At 43.1% G+C, this 25,590-nt stretch overlaps 3 protein-coding genes across 5 annotated transcripts in view; 2 read left to right on the top strand and 1 right to left on the bottom strand.

Annotated features, from left to right (window-relative positions):
• Positions 1 to 5,798, top strand: part of fndc3ba (fibronectin type III domain containing 3Ba) — a 73,912-nt gene extending 68,114 nt beyond the window's left edge. For all 3 annotated transcript variants that reach the window (XM_040199976.2, XM_078089637.1, XM_040199977.2), the window contains one exon: positions 1,375 to 5,798. In XM_040199976.2, the coding sequence (XP_040055910.2) occupies positions 1,375 to 1,686 (312 nt within the window). In that variant the 3' untranslated portion in view covers positions 1,687 to 5,798. The remainder of the gene's footprint in view (positions 1 to 1,374) is intronic.
• A 3,499-nt stretch (positions 5,799 to 9,297) lies between these two features.
• On the bottom strand, positions 9,298 to 12,512 carry ghsra (growth hormone secretagogue receptor a). The gene is made up of 2 exons (XM_040200530.2): positions 11,348 to 12,512; positions 9,298 to 11,164 (listed from the first exon to the last, which is right to left on the bottom strand). Exons 1-2 carry the CDS (start codon positions 12,177 to 12,179, stop codon positions 10,851 to 10,853), a joined length of 1,146 nt encoding a protein of 381 aa, XP_040056464.1. The 5' UTR covers positions 12,180 to 12,512; the 3' UTR covers positions 9,298 to 10,850.
• Positions 12,513 to 15,773: 3,261 nt separating this feature from the next.
• pld1a (phospholipase D1a) overlaps positions 15,774 to 25,590 on the top strand; it is a 28,316-nt gene continuing 18,499 nt past the window's right edge. The window contains exon 1 of the mRNA XM_040200560.2: positions 15,774 to 16,020. The gene's annotated coding sequence lies outside the window, so the exon portion shown is untranslated. The remainder of the gene's footprint in view (positions 16,021 to 25,590) is intronic.

Here is a 25,590-nt window from a genome sequence, read left to right on the forward strand (position 1 = left end):
CTATATTTCCCCCTTTGTGTGTTTTTCCCTTTAGTGTAGTCTCGCAATGAATGAGTGAACACACACACTACTCTTTTTTTTTTTTTTTTTTTTTGCAAACTCCCTTCATGAATAAATCAAATAGGGACATTTGAAGGAATTCTTTTATTTAGATTATATTATAGATTTTCCTTGACCATTCTAACAAGAAAAACCAGACAGCACCAGCACTGTGTTGTTCACGAGGGGACCAGCAACCATTCCAGCATACGCCTCAGAACTATATTGTTGAGTTAAGAGGGGGTGACACATTACCCATAATCTTACAAAATTGGATAGTTACTTTCATTTCTGCCTAGATTTCTCGAGCTGAACATGACTACAGGAGGAGTGGAAAACAACAGAAACTATTCTCCTCTGCTGCCTAAATACTTTGTTTTTCCCCGATTCAATGTTCTCATTGTTGAATGTTGTCAATGTTGTTCATGTAGCCCAGTAAGAGGCAATCCCTTTTTTGAAGAAATCAAATTCATGTCTGTGTAGAGCAATGTTAATGGCCGGCATACATTTTTATTTAAATTTATAAGAAATTATGCGACAATCACTGGTCATTCGCTTCTAACAGCGCATACAGCTACAGGCCAATTCCAGTGACTTACTAGAGAATAATTGGGTAATATAATTAACTGACTGGTTAATTATCTTACCCAAGGTCATACCAACAGTACCGACTGGCAGGTTTAATTCATCTAATACTCTGCAACCTTTTTTTCATCAGTTGTATTTTGATAGTGATGTGATTTTTAAGTTGTATGTTTGTTTGTATAGCATCAAGCCATTTTCCTGAACATCTTTTGGTCAATGATGATAGAAAACAATTAGGTTAAGTTAAAATATGTAGACAATCAAGAAGTCATCAGAACGGGCTTTATTACTTCTCATAATGAGTGGTGACAGTAACTCCTAAAATGTGATTGGATCAGCCAGATGTGGCAAATCAGACATGTTCAATAAAGAAACGAATGGAGAAATGATGAAGTTTAGATTTTTATTTCAAAGATGAATAGCTTGATTAATAGCTTCTCCATAGCAATAGAGAACAGCTGGAATCTATTCATTTATGCATATATTTCCTTTGTGAATGGGTACCTGCTGAGAGCTGCAACCTGCACACACTATGAAAATAAGCAAGTATGTCACAGTGACCGAAGAAAGCATGCAGGTCTCCATCCAAATACCCAACTAACTCATTTCACTCCTGAGCACTATAAAATAAATGAACTGTTAATATGTTTTAAAAATATCACCCGACGGAACATCGATGTCAACTAAGAAACCGTATATGATTTTACAACCAGGTCCATTAAACTCTCCATCTTTCTCCCCCCCTCGCAGGTTTTTAAGGGAGAGGAGGGCACGTTCCAAATTTCTGGTCTCCAGGGCAACACAGACTATCGTTTCCGCGTGGGAGCCTGCCGCCGTTGCCAGGATACGTGCCAGGAGCTCTGCGGGCCACTGAGCCCCTCCTCCTTGTTCACGCTGCGTCGCCAGGAGACGGCATCGTCGGGGGAGCCGTGCGCCGTGGAGACGGGCAAAGGCGCGGGCCTGATCTCGAGCGACGAGCGCTTCGCCGCGCTCATCGTGTGCGTATTCGCGGGCTTCTCCATCCTCATCGCCTGCTTGCTACAGTACTTCTTTATGAAGTGAGGGAATTTTAGCTATAGGATAGAAAGAGAAAACAAAATCACAGAGAAACTTTTAAACATACGTCTATGAAAGAACCGAACAAAATCAAAAAGAAACACTTGACGTACTTCTAAATCGATCTTCTTTTTTATAAGTCAAAATATCGATTCTGGCTTTCCTCGCCTTGTTCCTGTCGTCTCCTGCCTTCACTCAGTTTGGTCCCGTTTCCCTTTACGTCTCTGTTGTCGTTGGAATATTGTCATTATCTCATCTGCTAAGGATTTCTGTTGAGGTCTTAGCTGTACCACGGTTGGGAAAGAACTCATAATAAAGCCTTAAAATAGCTTTGAGCAAAGCAGTTGCTCCTCAGACTGACTTGCATGTTTTTATCTTGTATCTTTTTAAAACATATTTGACTAGAGAACGTGTATATTTCTTGACGGTCTTTGCCTTACTTTTTTTTTTTTTTTTATGTTTAATTTTTTTTTTGCTGTAGTCTTTATTCATTTCAGCCATATTCCAACGTAGGCTATACAGCTTTAGCCGTTCATACCGTATTATTCAGTTTGCTACGACTCTACAGACTGTCAGTAAATTCATGCAGTTCACACCTGCTCAGCTTTTAACATTCAATCACTCACTCATTCAGCTACCAAAGTGATGCAATCCGTGTGTGGTGTAAGATGCTGCTATCCTGTGATTTTATTATATCTAAGAAAGAATGGAAAACCAGTAATCTAATATATATACACACAATATTATATATGTTATATCAAATCTATGATGCTATAAAAGTGATGTAATATAAGTGATGGCGATGTGAGGTCTGCAGAACAGTGCGAAAAAGGGCATCTAGGGGCTCACAAACAGCAGCTCTGAGGTCATTTAAGCAACTCGAAGAAGACCTTCAACACTGGTCTCGGATCAGAATAGGAATCTTCGTAGGTATCCGAATGTTTGGCATGAACTGGCTCCCGCGATTAGGAAGCCGTGCTGGGATTGTAATTTGCTGCGACTTAAACAGGAAAAGGCCTGGCTGAGCGTTTGATTGGCGCTGCCGCGTCCGACCACCTCAGCCACCATTACTCCAGCCTGCTTATCTGTAGCTTTACTAGCATTAAGCCCGCTAAGACCCAGAGGTGCTAAAAGCCTGCCAGCTAGCCGCGCTTCTCACAGCTCTTTGTGTTAAAAGCCATTAGGAGTTAGCTTGAGCTGCACCCCAGAAGCCCCCCCCCCCCTCACCTCCTCCCCAGCCAGAGTAGTGCTGAAGCTTACTTTCTCCTTCCAGCTAGTCTGTGAATCGATGCATCGGGAGACTGTTCCCCTCTGTTGTCCTCCACTGCCCATAATGACCTGTAATTACCTTTAGCTCTGCCTGCTCTTCTCCTGCTTCCATCCACCCCATCTTTCTGCCATGCTCTCTCTCTCTCTCTCTCTCTCTCTCTCCTGCTCTGTCTCTTTGTCTCTCTCTCTCTCTGTTTAAAGGTGCTTTATTGACATGTAATCAGAGCAGTAGCGAGTCTGTGGTCACTCCTCCGACGGACATGTTCCCTGGAGACTTGAACTAATGTTCACTAACCAAACAAGCATTTGACAGAACACAACTTAGCAGAACCGGGCATTCTAACCCCCCACCCCCTTTCACCCCAGCCCCAAAATACCAAGCCAAGGTACAGCCCAGTACATACACTGATGATCCAAAGAAGTCACCCTGACCCGCTTGATTAATGCGTGGCATGTCTTTAATTGTCAAGTGGGTGCGGGAGGGGGGGGGGATTGGGTGGGAAGGGCGTCGCCGTAGGTTAGCGCCGCCAGCCGGCTCTGATTGGCAGCCTGTAATGTACCTCAGGGATAAGGCCTTACAGAGGGGCGATCCAACCCTGCCATTCGCGTTGCGGTCGTCCCGTTGGTGTCCCCCCCCTCCCCCCTCGTCTCTCCCTGTCTTCCTCCCTCCCCTCTATCCGTTCTTTCATTTCGTTGATGCTGTATCTAGTCCTCTGTCAATGCTGTGCCTTGCTCCTGTACGTGTCAGTAAGCAAAGTGGTTTACTAGCTCAACAAACCTTTGCCAAAGTCGATGGGGAAGTTAAGATAGAGTTCTTTTCTAGGTTTTTATTTATACTATATATTTGCATACAGTACTTTACATGCCAATTACAGTGCAATCTCCATTTATTTATTGTTTAAAGATTAAGAGACCAGTGTAGTTATATACTAATTTTTTTCCTTGTAGCATGTTTTTTTTTTGTTTTTTTTAAGTGGACGTATGTTAGATTGTATGATTAAGGCCAGCATTCCTTATATCAGTAACCCTTTAAGTATTTCTCTTACAGCTGTTGGGAACCTTTTAGTCCGTGCAGTTATCATTGCCGTTTCAAACATGTAACCAAATGCCTATGTGTTCTGTTTTTCATCTCCTGTTAAGGCCGTGCACAGCCGAGCAGTCCTTGTAATGCTTAGAGAGACAGGTAGCAAAGCAAGACCTTAGGGTCAGTTCAAGTCATCTGTATTGGGATAAACATCGATGCCTTTGGCTTTTTTTTTTTTTTTTTTTTTGGATTAGTGTTGTAATGAAGCTTCTGATATCTTTTGACTGTGTTATTGCCAAAGTGCAGGCTTCTCGTGTCCACTAGATGTTGCTTTTGCAGTCGTCTAAAAGGGTTCTGTGATGTTCCTCTGTAACGACACAGCATTACGATTATTATTATTGTTATTATTCTCTCAAAAGGAAAAAAAAAAACATTAACTTGATCTGTGATTATGCTTCTTTTCATATTATCTTTTATTATTTTGTTTCGTAAAGCTGAATGTGCCATTTTGAAATGTAGCCCCTTTCAATGGAGAGTTTTTAACACAACCTGATTTCACACTAAAAGGTAAAAACAAAAGGAGAAAAAAAAAAGGCAAAAACAATCATACGATGATTTCCGGCAGATGATGACAATAATATTACCGATTCCTTGTTCAGGCTAGTGCTGGTATAGCAGTAGTTAGTATTTTGTATCCAGTATTTTGCTAAGAGATGATAGACAGAGATATCTATAGAGCTATAGAACGAGACGGTAATACATTACGACTAACAGAGTTGAAGCACTTTTTTTATGCCGAGCATTAGTCTTGATGAGGTTAAATAGAGCGAGAGGAAATTGGTCCATCGTTCCAAACCCTACTGCCAACGCCGTCTGTTACATTCATTGGCATTATTCTGTCGTTGGCTCCACTGTGACATTGGCATTACTGAAGTATGGTCCTGTACGTTTTTGTTTTTTTTGTTTTTTTTTCAACAAAAGAAAGGACACGTCCTGGGCTCACGGCGTGCCTACATATCCCGTTGCATTGTAGTCGACAACATAACGTTGTGTGAGTGGTCCCGTCCTCTCGCACCTTTATGTGACGTCGCCCACTCACAGTCCCCCTTATTCCCCCCCGTTCGGAGCGGAGGTGTTTGGGCTAGCTCGGGGCGGTCCCGTTGTCACGTGGTGTGGAAGTCTGACGTTAACTGAAAGGTTGTGTGTTTGTGGGAAGGGTGCTGCCGTCATGTGCTTTTCTCTTCTTTTATTTTTTTAAAAGCAGGTGATTTGCTGCTTAATAACTTTAAAGATTAAAGATTAATAACATTGAGGCAAGACACCCTTCCCATTCAGCCGTACCCTGCAGCTCCTGCACATTTGGCTATTCAGTCAAGAATGAGAGACGTTTCTTTTCTTTTTTTTTGCCCAGCAAACCCCACGTCCGTGCCTTCTGATTACTTAATTACTCTTTTCTTTTGTACGTTTTACAGTAAGTAGAGAATTTTGACTGCGAATTTGGCGATTTGACAAACGTACAGACACTCACAGGTATTTAACTATTTTTTAAGCGAGACAAAAAATTAAGCATATTTTTACCTCACAATTTAAAAAACAAACATTCCAATGTTGTCATGGTCTACGAATTGAGAAAAAAAATTCATGCATTTCTTCTTGTATTGTAAATGTTAGACATTTTCATATGCATTATATTAAAGAAACTGCCATATCAATTTTAATGTATAGATTTTTGCAAATACTACCCTATGTATGTAAGACGTAACTGTATCGGTAGCGTATATATAATATATTTATGCCCAATAAATGTTTTGATTTTCTTTTCTGACTGGCGTCTGTATGTTTTATTGTGTCCGTCATTATTCATCAGCACTTATACCCATAAACGGCTCTACGTATACTTCTGTGCACGGTCTCATCCTTTGTAAGGATACATTTTTTCACGGATAAAGACTGGCCGTTGGCCGTTGTGCAGCAGTATTGATTTTTATCTTCAAGATAAATGAGATTGTGACCATTATGCTCTCTTCAGCTACACTTTTATGTACCGTTGAACACAGCTGAGTAGTAATCAAGATTAATATCACAGACCTTTAGCTCATGAGTAATAGTCTCAAAACCGTAGTTCCTCAAGTGGACGACAGCCTAAATGTCACAGAGACGCGTCAATGTAATTGAAGACATTTTAGTCTTTTGTCACACTTCATTCGAGAGGAAGTACAGTGGCTCCATTAAAGCCTGACTATCGGTGTAAAGAAGTGTCCGAGCTGGATTTACACTCCTGTGACTTCAGATGCAGAGGAGAGTAAATCAGACTCACGACCATCGACTCCAGATGTGCTGCGCTGCAGTTCTTCTCATTCTTCAGCGACTAGAGGACAACGGCGGGAATGATAGTCTTTGACCTTCTGTGTTAACGTCCGCACGGGTTTCTCGAAAGTGGTATTATGATTAAATAGGCGGTAGGAGAAAAAAACAAACACTTCCATTAGCGTACCTTTTGTCTTCCTTCGGTTTAACGTTGGAAGGTCAATGGGACTAGAAACCCTTGTTGTTGAGAAGTGCAGTGTAAGCAGCGGCCACGCGGTAACTCGCTCTACCTCACAGTACAACGTGGAATGAGTAATACTGGAGGGCCAAGCAATCAGGGTTTTGGTAACGCGGGAATTACTGGCCAAAAGCCCAATTTAAGTGACTTTATATGGTAAATTATATTCATAATGGAAAGTCTGATCGCAGAAGGACAACAGCTTGATGGATGACGGACTAGAGCAAAAGACAACCGTGCAGCGTCCATCTCCTCTCAGCAAAGAATCATCGCAACACCACGACAAACAAACAACGCGTCACTTTACTTTAGTTCAAACTGAACTATCTGGCCAACTTTTGGTGGTCTTGTGAAATTCATGGTTCCAAGACGATGAAGCCTGATGACTTTGGGGATCCTTTAGCTTTTCCTCTAGCCCCACCATGAGGTGAGCATTTGGCCTTTTAGCTAAAATGTTTTGTGTAGATGGATTTCAATGGAAATTTGGACGGACATGCTGGAATTCTTGGCCTTCTACCCTTCCGGATGAGACCTAGAACCTCACCTCACGATCTGTTAATAATCAAGCTACATCACCAGGGCCACAAAGTCGATACCTGTTCACCTAATTACACCAAATGTAGATAAGGAACATGTTAAATGTACTAAGCATCATGTAAACGTTTTCATGATGCTTACCGCAGGATGTTTTGTCACCATCAGAAGGTTGCTCTAAAGACGGCCGACACTTTGCTAAATCAAGGCACCAAATTAATTTCAGCTCCCTTCAGGGTGCGATTGCAAGTTGCACAAGTCCGTGTTGCGAAACTGGCTTGGAAACTGGAAAATTGGAAATAAGCAGTCCTAGCCTCGACCCGCTTGTTTACCAAATCAAGTGAATACGTAACAGTATAATTTACACTACAGGCACACGCTGATACAGATTGAGAGAGATGTGAACTCCTATTCAGTCCAAACCTCCCCCTCTTTGTCTCATTCATTCACCCACTACTGCACAGCCCACACCTAAATAAACCCTCATTATGTCTGACTCATTGATTAAACCTCCCTTCTGTCATCTTTTGTTTTATTATCCATTTGAATCGCACAATTGTTTTGAATAGAAAGCCCCCTCTTTCCTGTTCTTTCCCACTCCTCCCTCTACTCACCAATCATTCACCCACCAACCATCTTCTACGAGTCACTTTTTATATAATTAATTGAAATCGTCATTTACTTTTGAGGTTTTCTACAACCGTTTTAGATGCTTCTTTTTTGAAGATGCTTCATGTGTTCTACGAGGTAACCGATGTTGATCAATGAGGGAACCTTTGGGTTCTTTGGCACCTGAGGACAGCGGCTGCTGTCTTTGAAGGTGTCTTAGGTGGTGGGGGGGCAGAGCCTTGTTTCGCCCAAAGTACGACGCCAGCGCGGATGATAGAGATCAAACTGCTGTGTCTCTGTGTTAAGCTTGCAGTCAACTGAGTGGTGTTATTCCCTTACGTAATTTACATAATGGAGTATAGCAGGAACATATGTAAAAAATGAAGAGGCTGGATTCCAAAGTAAAAAAGATTACCTCCTAACTTTTCCTTGACCTCTGTGGAAAATGTTAAGGAAAGATGGTTAGGAGAATTCATGAGGAGTCAGGAAAAGACCACCGCGCTGTTCAGGGAATCCGACCGTGCTTTCACTAAGCTACATGGTTCTGATGCGACGGGAGACGCATGTTAGTGACGTCGGTGTGCAGTGGCAAGACTACATTTCTCCAAAGATGGACTACAAAGAAGCCTCTTAGGTGCCTTCGTCCATGTGTTGTTACAGTGCTGAGTCATTCAAAGTATTCCTTTATAAACAAGGTTGCAATGTAAATGTTATGCTAATGGTTACTTGCATGACCTGCGTGTCTCGGTCATGATGTTTACAATGTTCAACGGCCGAATGAACATTGTGGTACGGAATTATCTCCCTTCCTTTTGTAAGGGATGGTCCAGAGGATCCTTTGCTAAAGGAGCATTAGAGAATTCAGACATCTCTTTTCATGGCAGCCACTTACACTACTTCTGGGTCATTTCACTCAGGAACCTTCCTGAGCACAAGACCACTTCAATCCAGCTAGTCAGGTGCAGCAGGCAGCGGTGTGGTTTTTACTTCAATGATGTCTATTTTGCATGGAGGATTAATGGTAAGGAGTTTGTTTATTTCCCAACTTACTTCTTGGTTTGCAACGTGCACCACATGCATACTGGATACATACCAGAAGAATACAAATATAAATAAAAAAAGAGAAAAAACAAAGAGAAAGTGAGTTTTTCTGTTTACTTTTACAACACTTCATCATTGACATGTACATTACCCAGTAGATGTTACAGACATCTTCAAAAAAGAAAAGAAAATATGAATTAACTTTTACTGTTTTAATTCAACTTTAGATTGATAAATAGTATGTCATAATATCAGTATGTACAGTCAGAAACATTTCTTTTAAACAGAGATACATTCTTTAGCGCCCGGAGGCCATATTGTGAAATCCAGTGCAGATTAGTGGAGGCTGCTGCGGTGATTTGAACTGCTAAAACCATCTGAGTGTAAAACATTGACTCTATAATAATACAAGGCGTCTATTTACAAGTTATAGCAAGCACACAAAAAATCCCTTGTAGATAGTTCACTCATCCTCGTCCTCCGTAAAGGTGATTGTTAGACTTTACAAAATTATATTTTATATATATATATATATATATATATATATATATATAATATATTATTATATTATATATATATATATATTTTCCCATCATAAACACATTACAAGAAAACAATATTTAAAAAAAATATTCTTGTAGAATAGCATTGTATAGGTTGGCAACTTTGGCATATTTGAGTGGTTCTATTTTGGTTTAAACATCATCATGCACAATAAAGTTACCCATGAAAAATATTTCTACTGGGCATCAATGCAATATTTTATTTGAAACAATTCAAAGTCTAGCTTTTGGCAAATCAATAAACAAGACAAGTGAGACACAAATTACATCGAGCCTTTTTGATTTAATCACACCGAACATGTTCATGCAACAGAAGAATCCACAGGACAGCTAATACTTCAGGTTGACTGTTGTACTTTTATGAAGGTTTGATTGGTGAGAAATTAAGAAATAGCTTCACCTCCCCAACAGTTTCCATCACATACCGGAGTTGAACATGGCTTCAAGAAGCATAGGAAAGCTTGCCAAATCAGCCAAACGTGCTACGCGTGTTTTATGATTGGATCCTGACTGCAATGAACAGAAAAGGCCTTGTGATGCACAAAGCTAGCAGACAACAGCACACCTGAGATGGCTGAAATGAACAATATTTGAATGGTGCACAGCTCAAAAGATTCATAACATTGAGGCATTTATGTCCACTCAAACTATGATTATTTTTTACAGTGTCACCAATAACTTTTCTTCATCTAATGCACAAACTGATACTTCATCTAAAGATACCTTATAAAAACCCTCCCCTTGTTAGTAGCAACAACCTGCGGCTTGAGGGATTTTGATCATTTACCAAGAATTAAGTATAATTGTAAAACAACAGACAGAATCATGAATTCTGTAAATTATCTCAGAATCATCTTTCTCTGTGGCTCCCATGAGCCAAAATCCAAACGTAACCCCCATTCTGTGCAGCACAAAGCTACAGGAACTCTACCGCAACGCTCGTGCTCTTCTTGGCAGCATCATCACAGCTTGGACTTCATTTACAAGACACAAAGCCTTCAGAAGGTTCAAATGAATAAAGGGGAAATCTTCACACCCTCTTTAATCATTTACAGGTAATCACTAACACACGTGCAAATGTTACTTAGTTCTTTTTCTCTTTCAGAAACACACGCACACACAAACAGACACACGCACACACTGCACTGCTGTCCCTCTCTGAAGGAGTACAGAGGAGTGCCACAAGTTCTACAGTGGTTTCTTTGTCATCCAGAGTATGAATACATTATAAGGCAGTTAAATGTATTTTATATCTATATGGGTGTATTCGCGCATGCGCCGCCCTCAGGTCGTGCATTTGAAATGCTGCAGACTGTGCTGTTGAATGAAAAAGCGGGCAGTTGCTGAAATAATCCAACAAGAAAAAAAGTTCTATCGACGCATGTAGACAGAGTGGGTGGTGGATTATTGTTGTTTTTGTTGTTGTTGTTGTTGCTCACGCTTTTCTTCTCTCCTTTTTTGTGGCCAAGGCTCGCTCACACATAACTCGCCCTGGCCGAAATAAGTAACGGATCTTAGCTCAGTGTTATCAACTCATGACAGTTCGCTTTTAACATAACATCCACCCCCCTTGACAGTCCTACATTTAGAAGCTGACTGTGGATTCCGTCCAGCCGTTGGAGCCGTCTCCCTTCATGCTGCTGGCCGTGCGGCCTCGTGGCGGCTGATTGTCGGCCATCCCGAAGAGGCGCGCCGCCGCGCCCCGGTATTTCCAGGACATGGTGTTATAGAGGATGGGGTTGATGGCGGCACTAAGGTAGAAGAGGACCACGGACACCAACTGGCAGTATTCGGACAACACAGACAGCAGCGGGGACGGATTGTCCAGAGATCGAAATTGCACGTAGCGACCCACGTGGAACGGCAACCAGCACAGCACGAAGGCCACCACCACCACCACTGCAGGAGGAGAGGGAGGGAAGTTAGCACAATGGTGTGTATTTTTGTGTGTGTGTGTGTGTAAGGGGGGGGGGGGGGGGGGGGGGATTGGAACTGTATTCAATGTAGAAATCAGTTTTAATCTAGTGGTGAAAGTTATTGTCCTATTTAACGTGCGTAATTGCGCGCGCTGCGCTCACTCACCGAGCATCTTGATGGTCTGCCTGTTGCTTTTGTCCCGGTGAGACACTCGGGAGCTGATGCTCGTCTCTCTGTTTCTCTGCCACAGCCGACGGCCTATGAGGCTGTAAACCACTGTGAGGCAGAACACCGGGATGAAGAAGAAAACGGAGTTCAACCACACCATGGCCTCCACCAGGCCCGACACCACTGCGTAGTGCGTAATCTTACACTCCCGGGTGTTTTCCAGGGAGAAATCAGTATAATTCATTCCTGAGCCCAAGTTTGACCACACGCTGTCACGCTCCACTCCCACCATGATAAACACGGGCCCGGCGCTGAATAACGCCACCGTCCACAGTATGAGAATGAGAGCACGCACGCGTCTTTTGGTGACCAGGGCCTTGGCCCGCAGGGGGAAACAGATCGCCAGGTAGCGCTCCACTGACAGTGCGGTGATGCTCAGGATGGTGGAGTAGGTGGATGACTCTGACACGAACAGAAAGAGCTTACAGAGCACGGCCCCTAGACGCCAGGGCCTGTACCTCCACAGCCGGTAGAGGTCCAGTGGCATGCAGAGGAAGATGAGCAGGTCTGACACGGCCATGCTACACAGGTACAGGTTGGTAGTAGTGCGCATGTCCCGGTACTTACTAACCACCAAAATGGTCATGACATTCCCGGTCACCCCGACTGGAAACAGCATAGCGCAGGCGACAGTGATGACCGTGAGGAGAGGAATTGAGTAGTAGTTCAGAGGAGGCACGCCAAAGTCATTGATCCTCGTGGCGTTGTGGGTCTCCTCCCAGCTGCAATTAAGGGGGAGGCACTCCGACAGGTTGGGCCAAGAGGGCATGCTGTCGTCGCGCGGGTACGTTCACGGGGCCGTGCTTGGCCCAGGCGGCTAAACGCACCCTAGATCTAAGTTCTCTCACGGCACTTTGCGCAGCGCTTTTCGTCCATCGTCGGCTGAGGAAGGGGGCGGGAAATGTTGGCCGCCGTGCGTAAAATCTGCGTTTCACCTTTAGGAAACCTTGTTTGCAATGAAGCTGAAATAACTCGTGCAGGGACCTTCTGAGATTCCTCAGTCAGCGTCCTGCGAAAATAGGAAGGTATTTAGTTCGATCCGAGTTATCTTCTTCATTTGCAATACGCAATCTAAAGTGGTCAAACCGTGTTTTGTATTGAAAATAGGCTACTTGTTCAGAAGAAGCCCCCCCCTCAAAAAAAACGAAAATACAATTACATGGTGGACATTTGTGAGTTAGACATCACCTACCGAAATGAACGCGGGTTGGTTTATTCCAATCGAACGAGACGCAGTAGAAAAATGAAATATCTGTTATCCAAATATGTATATATTAAAAAAAATAACTTGATGAAAAGTTATGTCCTGTGTCCTTTCGGTCACTAAGAGACAACATGAGCAGCGGGCTGTGAAAGAAATAAAACAGGAGCGTCCTTCATTTGCCAAAGAGTCCCAAAGAGTTCCCATCACCAACGACGCGTCTCTGTTTGCGCTTTAGAAAAAAACGAAACAGTTGATCAGGGGACGAGTGCCCGGGCAGCATGTCATGGTGAGTCAGAGCCGAGGTCGCAATGATGCTGCAGCAGTGGTCAACATCTGTCCTGGAAATGGCCACCGCAGCTCAAACTTGGCCAAACGCAAACGGATGAACGACAATCACAGTAAAGACAAATATTGTGCGGCGGAACGGAGAGACTTTTATAAAAGTCACAAGCACCAGGGTGGAACGACTCACCCTCCACATCATGGCAAGTGAAACCACAACGGATTAAGTCGAATAAAGTAGTTAACAATTAAAAAAAAATATATCCTGTTTTTTTCCATATGTGCTCCTCTAGTGACGGTGCGTATCCAGTGTGCGCATCCTGACTCCCAGTGTGCCGAACATCATGTGCAGGTGCAGTGGTGCCGCTCAAGGGAGGGTGATGTGGGGCTCCTCAGTCAGCCCAGGGGCTGCAACGCCACCTACAGGAGCTTTAGTGCAGAGAGCATAAGGGGAATGAGGGGGTAACCTTTTCACAAACTCTTCCAAATGGGAGTTTGTCATTGAAAAATAATTAAAAAATGACCAACAACTCCAAAAGTCTGACTCTGCAGCTGATCCTTCAACGGGGTTATTAAAATCTGTGTGAAATAAGATCCTATCCAACTTATTCTCCTTAAAATGATTTGCTGCATATTCAAATAATGCTTTTTAAAAGAGCCTTTTTGGTTTATCATTTGACATTCAGTGTCAGCTTGCCGGGGTTAAACCGTGTATGCTTCAATTTTCAGATCTGCACTGCACCGATCAAATCTAATTACATTGCCACAAGGACTTTGATGGCATTGTGATCAGTCTGAGGACCAGAATACATTTAAAGCTCCAGTAAGCTCACAGCAAAGGACAACATGGCTCTTAAGGGGGAACAAGGTTCACAATGTGGTGAAAAGTCCACCTGTCAGCCAGATTAGTCCTGTTGAATGTTTACTGCCAGCAGTTGAGGAAAAGGGTTTGAAGCTTGAAGCCTTTCAAACAAACAGAATAACTTAACAAGGCTGTACGTAAATCGTCTCGGTATCTGGCCCAAACCTAAAATGAGATTGACACCCCTGCCCTATAACTTAACCTTGTGGTTATAAAAAAGATAAGATACTGTTATTATTGCCCGGAAAGTAAAAATGCAAAGAAATAATTTCCACTACTTTTTTTTCTCAGTGAGGACGTTAAAGCACTACAAGAAAGTGTCAAAGATACGGAGTGGCAGGGAATGTGTTTTTTTGACTTGAATATGTTGATGATAAAACAAGATTTAAAGATATCATAAAAACATTGAATCCTGGACATTTACAAGAGTCCAAACAGCCGTAAGTGATTCTGCTAAATCTATAGTCACAGGACAAAATCTATGCTGCGTTTCATCTTCATTTTGATAGCTGTGGCATATCAAACTTGATTGGTTGGCACACTCGCATGCTTTTATTGAATTTCTCACTTCATGGTGACACATTCATAACGGTATGTTAACACACCTGCATTTATGGCTTTGACAGGGCGGGTCCAGAAGGAGCACCATGTTGTCTCCACAAAGTCAACTGTGAAAAAAAATAATGTGTTTAAGACTGTTAAGACAACAATGCTTGGCAAACATTGTTGTTTCCTATATTCTTAATGTCTGTGGCCGAACCAGTGAAGCGACCGACCAATTTCACCGTTACCGCTCTGAAGCTATGGTGATGGTTCAAATATTTGTATCCGTCTGACCTTTGCACTGGGTTTTCTAGCAGATAACATTACGTTTATGACCACTGAATCATGATGCGAGAGGGAGAGAAAGAGTGAGATAAAAAGAGAGGGAGACAAGAGAGATCACCTGAGCTGGACACTTGAGTCTTTCACCGCAGTCGTGAAACCTCTTCATCACATCTGGTATGTATTTAACCGGGGTCATACAACATGTGTGTCCTGACTGTACTGTGTGTTTGTGTGTGTTTGTGTATAGTTCGGACATCTATATGGTGTGATCTTGTGTAATCATTTCTGTGGGCTTGCGCTCCTATCAAGTGTGGTAATGATGATAATAGCCAAACAACACGCTGAAATAGCAACTGTTTACTCAGACAAAATGGCAAAATTGGACTGTTTCTGGGACAACGTGATGTAAAAACAGCAGTATTAGGTATTATCACTGTAATGTCACGGCTGCATTTACTGTAAGTGTCAGGAGTGCTTTCTCTGTTTGGGCTCTTTATGGCGGTAAACTGTGTCATGGTCACCCATGGTGTCCTGTGATACATTTTCGGCCGGGTATATATTATTATATGGTTTTATTTCCTGGTGTAATATAACTGGGATAACTGGGCTATACTGGGATGGATTTGTGTGGCCTCTTTGTCTAAATGATGCTTCCAGGGTGTGGGAGTGGGAGTACAGGGTGAAGTCCCTGTCGTGTGAGAGTCGGTGTGTTTGGACTGTGAGGGATGCAGTGCATCTCCTCCTCCACACGATGGAAGAAGAGATGTGGTTTGAATTTGCGCATGCACCTTTGGATGTGCACATGTGTGAGTTCCCATTTATGCCAAACTAATGTTAAGTTTTGCACTGTATGTGGTACGAGGGTGCATGCTCTTTTGGCCGGTAACACATTATGCAAAACTACAACTAGTTTCTGATTACTTTTTGTGGTGAATTTGTCATTTATGCAGATCAATAAACATACATGTATATATGGAGAGAGAGAGAGAGAGAGAGAGAGAGAGAGAGAGAGAGAGAGTATCGGGTAAGACAATAAAACAGAGAAAGGAAGTGCGTGTGGTGGAATGATGAGTAGACAGAGCCAGTGGAAGTATTTTCTCCTAAGAGGACTCCTCCTCCTACTCCGCCGACTGTCCAGAAGCCCCTTTCCCCCGCTATCCAATAGCAGAGGTCCGTGGGAGGAAGCCGCTGCTGTGATTGGTCCAGAGTTTTCACAGTCCCCTCCCTCCCCGAGGAGTTTGGACTGTCTCCCTGAGAGTTTTTCTCAGCGATAGTTCCCGAGTTCCCGAGCAGAAGTAGAGCTGGTGCCGCGCGCGTGTGTGTGCGTCTGCGCGCGTGTTGGAGTTTTCCTCTTAGCGTCGCGTCCCGTCAGTGAAGCCCGGCGGACCGACCTCACCACCCGCCATGTGGGCGTCGCGCCCGCACAGAGAGCAGGTTGGTGATGCCCCCCCCCTCCCCTCCGCTTGTCTCTATGTCTGGTTCTATTTGGGTCCGTGTTACTCTCTGCAGCCCTGCTTGTGTGTGTGTGTGTGTGTGTGTGTGTGTGTGTGTGTGTGTGTGTGTGTGTGTGTGTTGGGGGGGGGGCGTGGGTGAGATTGTGCAGGAGGATGTGGCGTGTTTGAGTTGGCCGTGCGCCTGCAGCAGATCTGTACTCAACGTGGCGAGGTGCAGCGGTGCGCAGATGGGTTCCTTGGTCCTCCAGCTGATGGAGGAGCATCTTTCATTCACGCAATACCGGATCAAGTTGTGTGTAATGCTGCACAATGCGTGTGTGTGTGTACTGTCCTATTGACCTCTTCTTACACCCTGTTGTTGCATTTCGTTGCTGCAGCTGGAATGTCACTGAACACTGGAGAGATTTTGCTTTTCTTTCTCTGCCCCCCCCCATTCCACTCTCCTGTCTTGTGTCTTTTCTCCTGTTGTCTCTGCAGCTGAACACACACATGCTAGCATACTGACCTCTAGCATTCACAGGTCTTCCAGAGCCACAGGCAGTAACACAAGGATGACCTTAAACCTTTTTCTAAGTATTGGTGCCAGCACACACACACACACACACACACACACACACACACACACACACAAACTCTGGTTGTGTTTTTCCTGCCCGAAGTGTGTGTGTGCGTGTGTGTTTGTTGGTATCGACCCGTACCATGGGGTTCCATCTTGCTCCGTGGTACATATCAATCATTAATCTTGAGGGTGTGAGAATTTCACTCCACTACACAGACATTTATGTGGCCAGAGCCTTTTTGCAACGCTTAACTCAGGAAGTATGAACTAAGAACTATTTCTAGCCCGGCCTGCAGATGTTGTACACTGTGAGTGTGTTGCAGATGTGGACTACAGGCTGGTATACCGCGTGGTGGAAACGCAGTGTTTTAAACACTCTTTGTAGCGAGTACTGGGAGGGGGTGTGGGTTGACATACTCAGTGATCCCTCACAGGTTTTGAATCGAGGGGAAGTTCTATTGACACCACTGGTTTCCCAAAGAAGACGGACCGTCGAGGACAAAGGATGTCCGTGAGATGCAAAAATAGATGTGAGTTTATTAGATGGGTGTCAAATGGCACAGCAATATCTCTCCATCTTGATGCACCTGCATCTGTGATTGCTACCTGATACACGCGTGTCCTGTGAGGTCCAAGTTCAAGATCAGCTCAAGGAATTTTAAGGAAAACTGTAAATGATTTCTTCAAACTAACCCAAAGTTATATTTTGATTTATGGTGCTCACGAAGAGGAAGAAGAAAAAGAAGAAGAAGACATTTTCAGTATTATTTTACACACACAGGAAATTGTTCTCTGCATTTAACCCGTCCCACACAATGGGAGCAGTGGGCTGAGTTCGGTGTCTCGCTCAGGGACACTTTGACATGCGACGTGGAGCAGCCGTGGGTTTCGAACCAGCGCACCCTCTCTACTCCGTGTGCCACCGTCAAGTGATTCACAAATCAATATTCATCAATCATTATTCTAACCGCTGTTGCTATTGGCAACACGAGTGAAATTCCATTTAGCTCCATTGTATCGGGGTGGCACCTACTTACGTGACCTGCTGGAGATCATTTGTTTGAACGGACCCCTTCGGGTCGAAAGGCCGAATCTCTTGCGTACTTTCTGTCCCATCCCGGTAATCATGGTGAGAGAGTCACTTCTGTGGTTCTAGGTTGGTCATTCTCCAGCATCTGGCAGGGTTGAGTCAGGCTGCTGATTGGAGGGGGAGAGAGGGAGAGAGAGAGAGGGAGATCCATCTCTCCTTCAGCACAATGATGCCTCGTGTTCCCGCCGGCAGAACGCCACACCGGCCATGAGGATTCTTGGCCTCTCGTTTTCTGGCATCTACTGTATGTCTTTTTCTCTGCATCTCTGACCACCTCAACACCATCCTCCCCTCATTAATGGTGTGAAGGGTTAGATAATAGGCAGCTTTAGTGTAGGCAGAGACGTGTTACAGACCTCTCTTGTTGCTTCTCTCCCCCTCCCTCCCTCCCTCCCTCCGTCCACTGGCTCTCTCTCTTTCTTTGTACCATCTGCACCACGGGGAGCTTGGCACCACTCAATGTGTGAATGCCAAGCAAGGTTTGTGTTACCTTTTATTATTGTGACATGTTAGCGTGAGTGGTAGTCCATTACTCCAATTTGACGTGCAATTAAATCATTCACATACTTTTTTAAATGTCAAGCTTATAATGCTGCATCCAGGAATAGATGATGCATTTCGAAGGTGAATTATTTCTCCAAGCACTTGGTCGCCCAACGAGCGACGGCGCCTCAGCCGGTACTGACACACCGCAGTGCCGATGCTCAGCCCGCCTCCAGTGTTCTCTTCAACAATTTGACACTCAAATGGCCAGAAAACCAGCGCACAGGGGGAAAAAAAGTAGGAGTTTCAGCTGCCATGGGAAATTGGCAACATACCTACAGAGTTCAATTCTTGACTCTTTTTGGATGAATGACAAAAAAGAATAAACACACAGATAAGGATGGAATCAACAGGCAGCTGGAGATCACTGCTAAAGAAGTCTGGTTTGGATGCAACAGACTGGTCCGACTGGTCGTAGGTGAGGATCTAAAACTAAATCGAGTTGTTTTTGAGACTACTCGTAACATCATATTTCATCCAGTTTTATCCATCCCAACCTGCATGCACAGGAGATTTACAGCAGTTATAATACTGAAACTGAAAATGAGTCATTGGTCCTAAAAAGGAAACGTCTGCTTCTACTGTAACCGGGATTGCATTCCACCACTTTGTGATGAAGTATTTGTTGCCTTTACTTTCCTGTCATGTCTAATTAAACGCGAGCCAGTGATTTACCCTTTTCCTCCTGAAAGACCACAATCTGACATATTCGGCTTGATACACCAAAGTATTTTGTTCAGATTGGGTTCAATGGTGCCACAGGATCATTGGTCCCTCAGGAATTATTGATTGTCTGTATGAAAGAGTTTACTGCTGCTTGTTGTAGCCAAAACAACTTTATGGTAGCTGCAATTTACAACCTCATTGTTTTTCCTCAGCCAAGATAAATGACGAAACGAACCATGTTTTTATGAGTTGAATGCGAGTCGTGTTATGTCCCAAAATCTTAATCCCCAACAGGGAGATAAAAAGCAAAAGAAATGCACATGGAATGTGTGAATTGAACTGATGAGGGATGTAGATTTTGTTTTTGTGTTTGTGAGTACGGGGCCAAGAGACCTCGTCTGCCATGTTTCCCTCGTGCTATTAGAGATTAGTTTGATGATATTGTATCAGTCAAACCACTCGTTTGATCTTCTGAACCTGATTAGAAAGGGATTGTGTAAAAGTAATGGATTTGGGTTTTTTTACAATTAAGGAAGGTTTTGGCCGATTTATTCTTAATGGCTCAGCGTGAGGAACTTCATGTTCCATGTGTCGCATGGAGACAGATAATTCATTAATTAAACCTCCATAGTTCTTCTCCCACTCAACGTTCTTGTATTTCTTCATCAATCCATCGATTCCCACTAACTGACATTTAAGAGGGATGTTGGCACATGGAGAGCGAGGCGGACACTCTGCAGTTTCTGTTGAGATATATATATATATATATATATATATATAAGAGCAGCTCTTTGGCTGTTGAAGCGATCGCCATGACAACAGGACAGGAAGCAGGAAGTGGGCAGCGTTATGTTGCAATGGAGGAGAACGATAACCCTCCGCTGTTTTCCATCAGGTTGGGTACTGTAGCAGTGCAACCGTTACAGTGAGTGCTTTACCACGTATGCACGTTTATGCAATTCTCTGAAATGTGATACTTCCCGTGCAGACGTTCAAACCACTTGGGGCAAACCAGGCCCTTCTGCAGTTAACCTCTGTGTGGGTCAAGCATGGGGCTATTTTTTTACAAATTATTATTATTATTGTCTCTTTTGGAAGGTTATTCTTTTGTTTCAGTTTTAGTTTATTTAATTTAATTTAATAATTTAATATTTCTATCTTATTATATTGTGTATAATGTGTATATTTTTATTCTATTTTCTTCCCTGTACATGCTGATGTGATACCAAAATTTCCCTCTTGAGAGATCAATAGTATCTAAAAAGTATCTATCTATCTATCTATTTTTAGGGAGGTAATTGCACTGTCATAAATACTTTGCATAAAAAGTTTGCATGCTCCAGTCAAGAAAACAAGCAACAGGCGTTGTTTATTTCAAGGCCATTGATATGTTTTCTATCCACATACAAAACACATCTCAAATGTTTTCATATTTTTAAACAAAAAAAACAGTATAATAAATTAAACCTACCAAATCGATAGAAGTGATATTGAACAGTTTCATTGATGTTCATTTCCGCTGAAGCGGTGTTGGTATGTGAGGAAGACAGGGGCCCGGTTTCAGTCCTTCACACACCACGAGGGAAGCAGCCACACACGATGCTATTTCAGTAGCCTGCAATGGTTGTGTTGTAGGTGCAAATGTTGTAGTCCTTCTTCCTTGTAACCGCATCATGGCAGGCACACGTCAGTGAAATGCCCCGTAGCCTTACAATTACACTGCTTTGTAAAAGTTTACTCCAAAACCACAGTTGTCCTTTCATATCTCCCTCTCCTTCCAATCTCTCCTGTTTAGGAACTTTTGGATCTTTTTGTCCGTAGCGCTTGTCTTTATCCATGAAGAATAAATAAAATGCTAGGATGTGTTACTAGCAGTTGATTTTGATAGCATGTGTAAGTTGGATGTATTAACATTTGATATTCATTCAGTTGTTTGAGCAAAGATAAGGAGGTAAAATGAACCGACTTCGAGGCGCAGAGTGGCGCTCGTAAAATGTTGCACATTGCAGTGTCATGGACACAGGAAGGTTGAATTGAGGGTGTTATATGAATGTTGAATGTTAGGTGTCATAATTAAGATCTGAAAACCGCAAAACCGTTGAATACAAAACTCAAGCATTAAGCTTGTGTTGGGTAACTAATAAGTCGCCTAACTAAAAGGTGTGACAGCCAGGTTGACCTGCACGAGGGTTTGTCGGCGAGTTTTCTACCCGTGATTTTTCATATTTGAAAACGCGTGTTGTCGTCCAATCCATTTTACCCTCCTACTGCTGTTGGCTTAATATTCACTTTTTCCGGTTTGTAGTTGTGTTAGCAATACAACTCTTAACAATGGTCTGCGGTCTCAATTAATACCACACACACGGGTCCTCGTTGTTTTCAAAAAAATCTTGTCAAACTGGGCTCCTTCTGTTGACAACAAGCTTTCTACATGTGGCTACTAGCCTGAGAAAGGACGCTTCTGGTTACGCGGTAGCAATTTGTCACTTCCAAAATAGTCTGGGTGTGATTGATGTCTTTCGGCCATGTTCTATATGAACACTTTGCAGAGGGGCTGATTTGGTAGACCCACCATACGCACCGTTGTGTAGTAGCCTCGCACACATCGTTGTGTGTGTGTAACACAGCAAAGTGAGCTCCTTCCAGCCACTGCTGATTCACCACGGGTCAAACTCTGCTTAGGAATCTGAAAACGCTGTATTTTTTTTAAAGTTTGGTAAAATAATAAGAGGAATCCTTACTTAAAGCTGAAATAACATCCTTATTGAGGAAACCATCAGAAAGAGACATGATTGGACGAATGAAGGAAGTGCAGAGACAACAGGAGACGTGCCCACATGCTCTGTGTGAGCGTGTTGGATCTTGTTCAGAGGAACGGACCTTTCAAGCTGTATCCTTCACTGGACGTGTTCACGAGTTACTGACTCGTCCCGATCATTTTTAGCTCCAAACAGAAGCACTTTCACTTAAAAGAAGTGAAATGTATCTTTCTCCCTTGAGCAGGCTGTGCTCATTAGGTTTAATGTTAAACTGGGATAAATATGGTGGATTTTGATTTTAGACTTGGGCGTTTTGGGAGATGAATCTAGTCGGTGCCAAGTCCTCACAGGAATACCTTACCACTCATTTTGAATTTCCAAAGAAAATGTAGTTTTACCAAAATGCCTTCAGAGGGAACGAATGATCCAAAAAACAGAGAAAGGTCTCGATAATTTGTAGCAGTAAAAGAGGGCTGCATTTAACAGCAAAATTATGTCAAAACACTGAAATAAAACAGAGAGTCTCCCGCTGTCTTAGTAAGGTTTAAAAGAAGGGTTAGGGTTATTGTTATAATAATTATTATTATTATTATTCATCACATGCAACAAAAACAATGTTCTTCAAGGAAACACTGGGTTGGTAATAACTAAAATTCCTCTTTAAAGCAGATTGTTTTCCTCCACCGTAGAACGGAATTTTCTGTTTGTTTTGTGTCTTCTGTTCCCACGGCAACATGACGGTCCAGAATTTGAATGAATCACCAAAACGTCATCCCTTAGTGCTGCTGCTCCCTGTTGACTGAAGACCAAGAAGCAAAACAGACTCTTTCTGTGTTTGCCATTCTGCCCTTAACTGGTTATAGTGACGAGTTAATGCAAGACGCGTAACAATACTTCTGATTGTTCCGCCTCACCGCTGTGTGACGGCCTTCGCTGTACATTTCCAGTAAAAGTTCATTTATTCAGTGACTGTTTTCTGTCTGCTTTAATCAGAGCGCTGTAGGTGGGAACATTTGATCATCTTTTCATATTGTGAAATACTTTTTGGATGACTGAGCTGGGATCAGACAGCGTGCCGCTCCCCGCGTCCTCGTCGTGTTGCATCAGGCCGATACAGCATTTCTGTGAGAACTACAGTGTTTTACTACTAAGTTGAAATACAGTACACTGCATTTGTGTCAAAGCAATTGGAAGGAAAAGGCCCTTTAACATTTTAGAGCAATAAAGCAGAAAAGATTCTAAAAAGAAAATAATTCTACTAAAACCGACGTTTTTAATGTTATCCCCTTTCAGTTTTTCTTCTTCTGTTGTCTCTCCTTTCCCTTATGCGTCTCCCCTCAGTGTTTTGCTTGTTTCGACACCCAGGCGGAGGTTTGTGAGTGGTCTTGGATGACTAAGCATACTGTTTGGTGGTGTTTTGTGTTCGTGGGAATTTCTTCTTGCCGCTCTCCTGTAGAGATGTATTGTAGCTGGAGCACTTTCATTCTTCCACACGCTGCCGTATCCCGTTTCCGCAGGGAGAGCAGGAAAAATTCACTTGTTTAAAACAACACAAGAGTTCTACTGATAAGGGACACTCCAGCTAACTAAGTGCACGTTATACTCTGTGCTGGCAGTCCTTAGTTCGGTGCAGCGGGGTGAAGACCCGCGGCTTTACCCAGTCTGTTGCTACGAGGACGGTCGGCTGCAAAACACTTTTATCAAGCTTCCTTCTTATCATCGGATTGCGTGCACTTAAACTAACAAACATAAAGTCCGCCAAAGCAACGTCTTCATATCTGTCGTCATCTTTTAAACAATGGAGAAGCAGCCAGTCACCGTGACAGCTTGGCGGTCTGGCTCGTTGCAGGATCGGACTGCTTTGGGGGAAAAGCTGAAGTTGGGGCGGGTTTGAAGCGAGCTCATATTCCGAACAAGTTTCACAGGTTTTTTGACATTTGAAGTAGTGCTTGTTGCACACAATGAAACCTGTGTTGCTCATTTTTGAGGCAACAGTAAAACTAGAACGTTCATATTCACTTGCTCAACATTGACAAACATGACACGAAGCCGGACGTGATTCAATTATACGATATAAGATAATCAGTTATCCTATGTCAATACCGTATAGTTAGTATGCAGTTTAGTATTTGTCATGTAGGAGGAGTATAGCTAGTTTGTTTACTGTCTTCATTTAATCTAACACATAATAATCCATACATGGTAAATTGTTTTTGGAAAAAAAATGTTAAGCTTTGTTTGTTGTGTAAAAAGCTTTAAGTGCCAAAAATGCTCTTGGTCATTATTGTTTACTTTGAGTGGCTTTGACTTATTTGAGGCGTAGTATTAAAATCAAAACTTTGAATCAACAGTATATATACATTTATATAAATAAATACGTTCAGCTAAAATCATGCTAATCTACGTGGTAAATGAATAATATAACACGTATAAAGTCAATGACTTTATAGTTTTGAAGCAGTATCTTCTACACAGTAAATTTGCCAGTGTCAAAAAGGCAGTGTCAAACTATTTTAATTCTTCCGGAGTTCTTCCAACAATGGACAGAGTAAAATTGAACCAGAAAACTTCCAGTGTTGGTGAAAATAATCGGAGTTAACAGAGGTTTTACTCTGTCAGTGTTATTGACTCTCTCAGGCCCTGATTCAACACTGATTAGAGCAAGATACCTTCCAGAGTATCACAAAAAATACTCTGGAAAGCCCCGCCCACCAACTTTCCCGGTCAAACTGAGAATGTGGATTCTGGCATCGCCATCTTCCTCGCATCGAAATACTGTGGTAAGTCTTTCTACTATAAACTATTCCCGTTGTTTTTCTTCATTCCAGTAGAATCTGTATAAGAATAAAGGGACGTATTCATTCACCACACTAGTCAATGTTGGGTACGTGTCTTCAAATACCGAATTTCAAATGGCTAACGTGATTATCGGGTCGGCGGTTAGCTTAAATGTAGCAGCCACATGTCTGAACTCGCAACACCAAACTGAACAAAAACGACACGAGGTAACGTTAATGTCAGCGAGGACGAGCTGTCGTGGTGTGTTATGTGTCATGCTTGCACATTTATTTCAGTAAAATGACGACAAAAATTTGTTGAAGCAGTCATATTTATTATTTCTATTTGAGCCGGAGCAAATCGCTTTAGCGTCACGTCACAATTTGGTCGAGCATAGCGGGACATGTCGCGGACGTGCGGACGGGCTCATAGGACCCGCTAGTTCACCGGCAGACGGCGGAATGCACCGAGTCGACCCAGTTAACGTGAACGCAGCCGCGGCTCCGAGAGGCTCGGTTCACGTTAGCTGCTGCTGTAGCCATAGACATATAAAGAGTAGACGCTGCATTGGCTGCTGAGGCGCAAACAAATATTTTTTTATTATATTATATACCAGAATATTATTACTGTTACGCCTACTATGAATATTAAAATACGCCGAATCATGTTTTCGGTGTCATGCCTACAAAATCCCGTGAACATCCGCTTTTGTATTCAGCGAGTGACGCGCTGACACTTCGTTGCGCCAGCTGGCACTGAGAGGAGCGGGTGACCGGTCCAAGCTGGCGGCCCCGCGGCTCGTCAGCACCACTAGGCAGCAGCGGTCGATGTCTATTCTTTATGTCTCTGGCTGCAGCTGCTGCTTAATTTATGCTTCCACGTTACGGCGGCGGCGGGTGTGGCTGTGTGTTTCTGCGGGTGCCGAATCCTTGGTGAGCCGAAGCTCATATTGAAGCGCAGGCTACGGAGAAGACGTGAATTTACAACACTGGTTCACCCACTGAGGGACCTGGACGAGCAAGTGCACTTTCGATACTTTCAAATGTCAGCAACTGCCGCAAATTACGTTCTGAGCGGACCAATCACAGCACTTGCGGTACACGTCAACTCGACTCGCAGTTAGATTTTTTCGGAGGTGCACGTCAGGCTACGGCG

Source organism: Gasterosteus aculeatus, chromosome 15 (genome assembly GCF_964276395.1).
Source record: "Gasterosteus aculeatus chromosome 15, fGasAcu3.hap1.1, whole genome shotgun sequence".
Lineage (NCBI taxonomy): Eukaryota > Metazoa > Chordata > Actinopteri > Perciformes > Gasterosteidae > Gasterosteus > Gasterosteus aculeatus.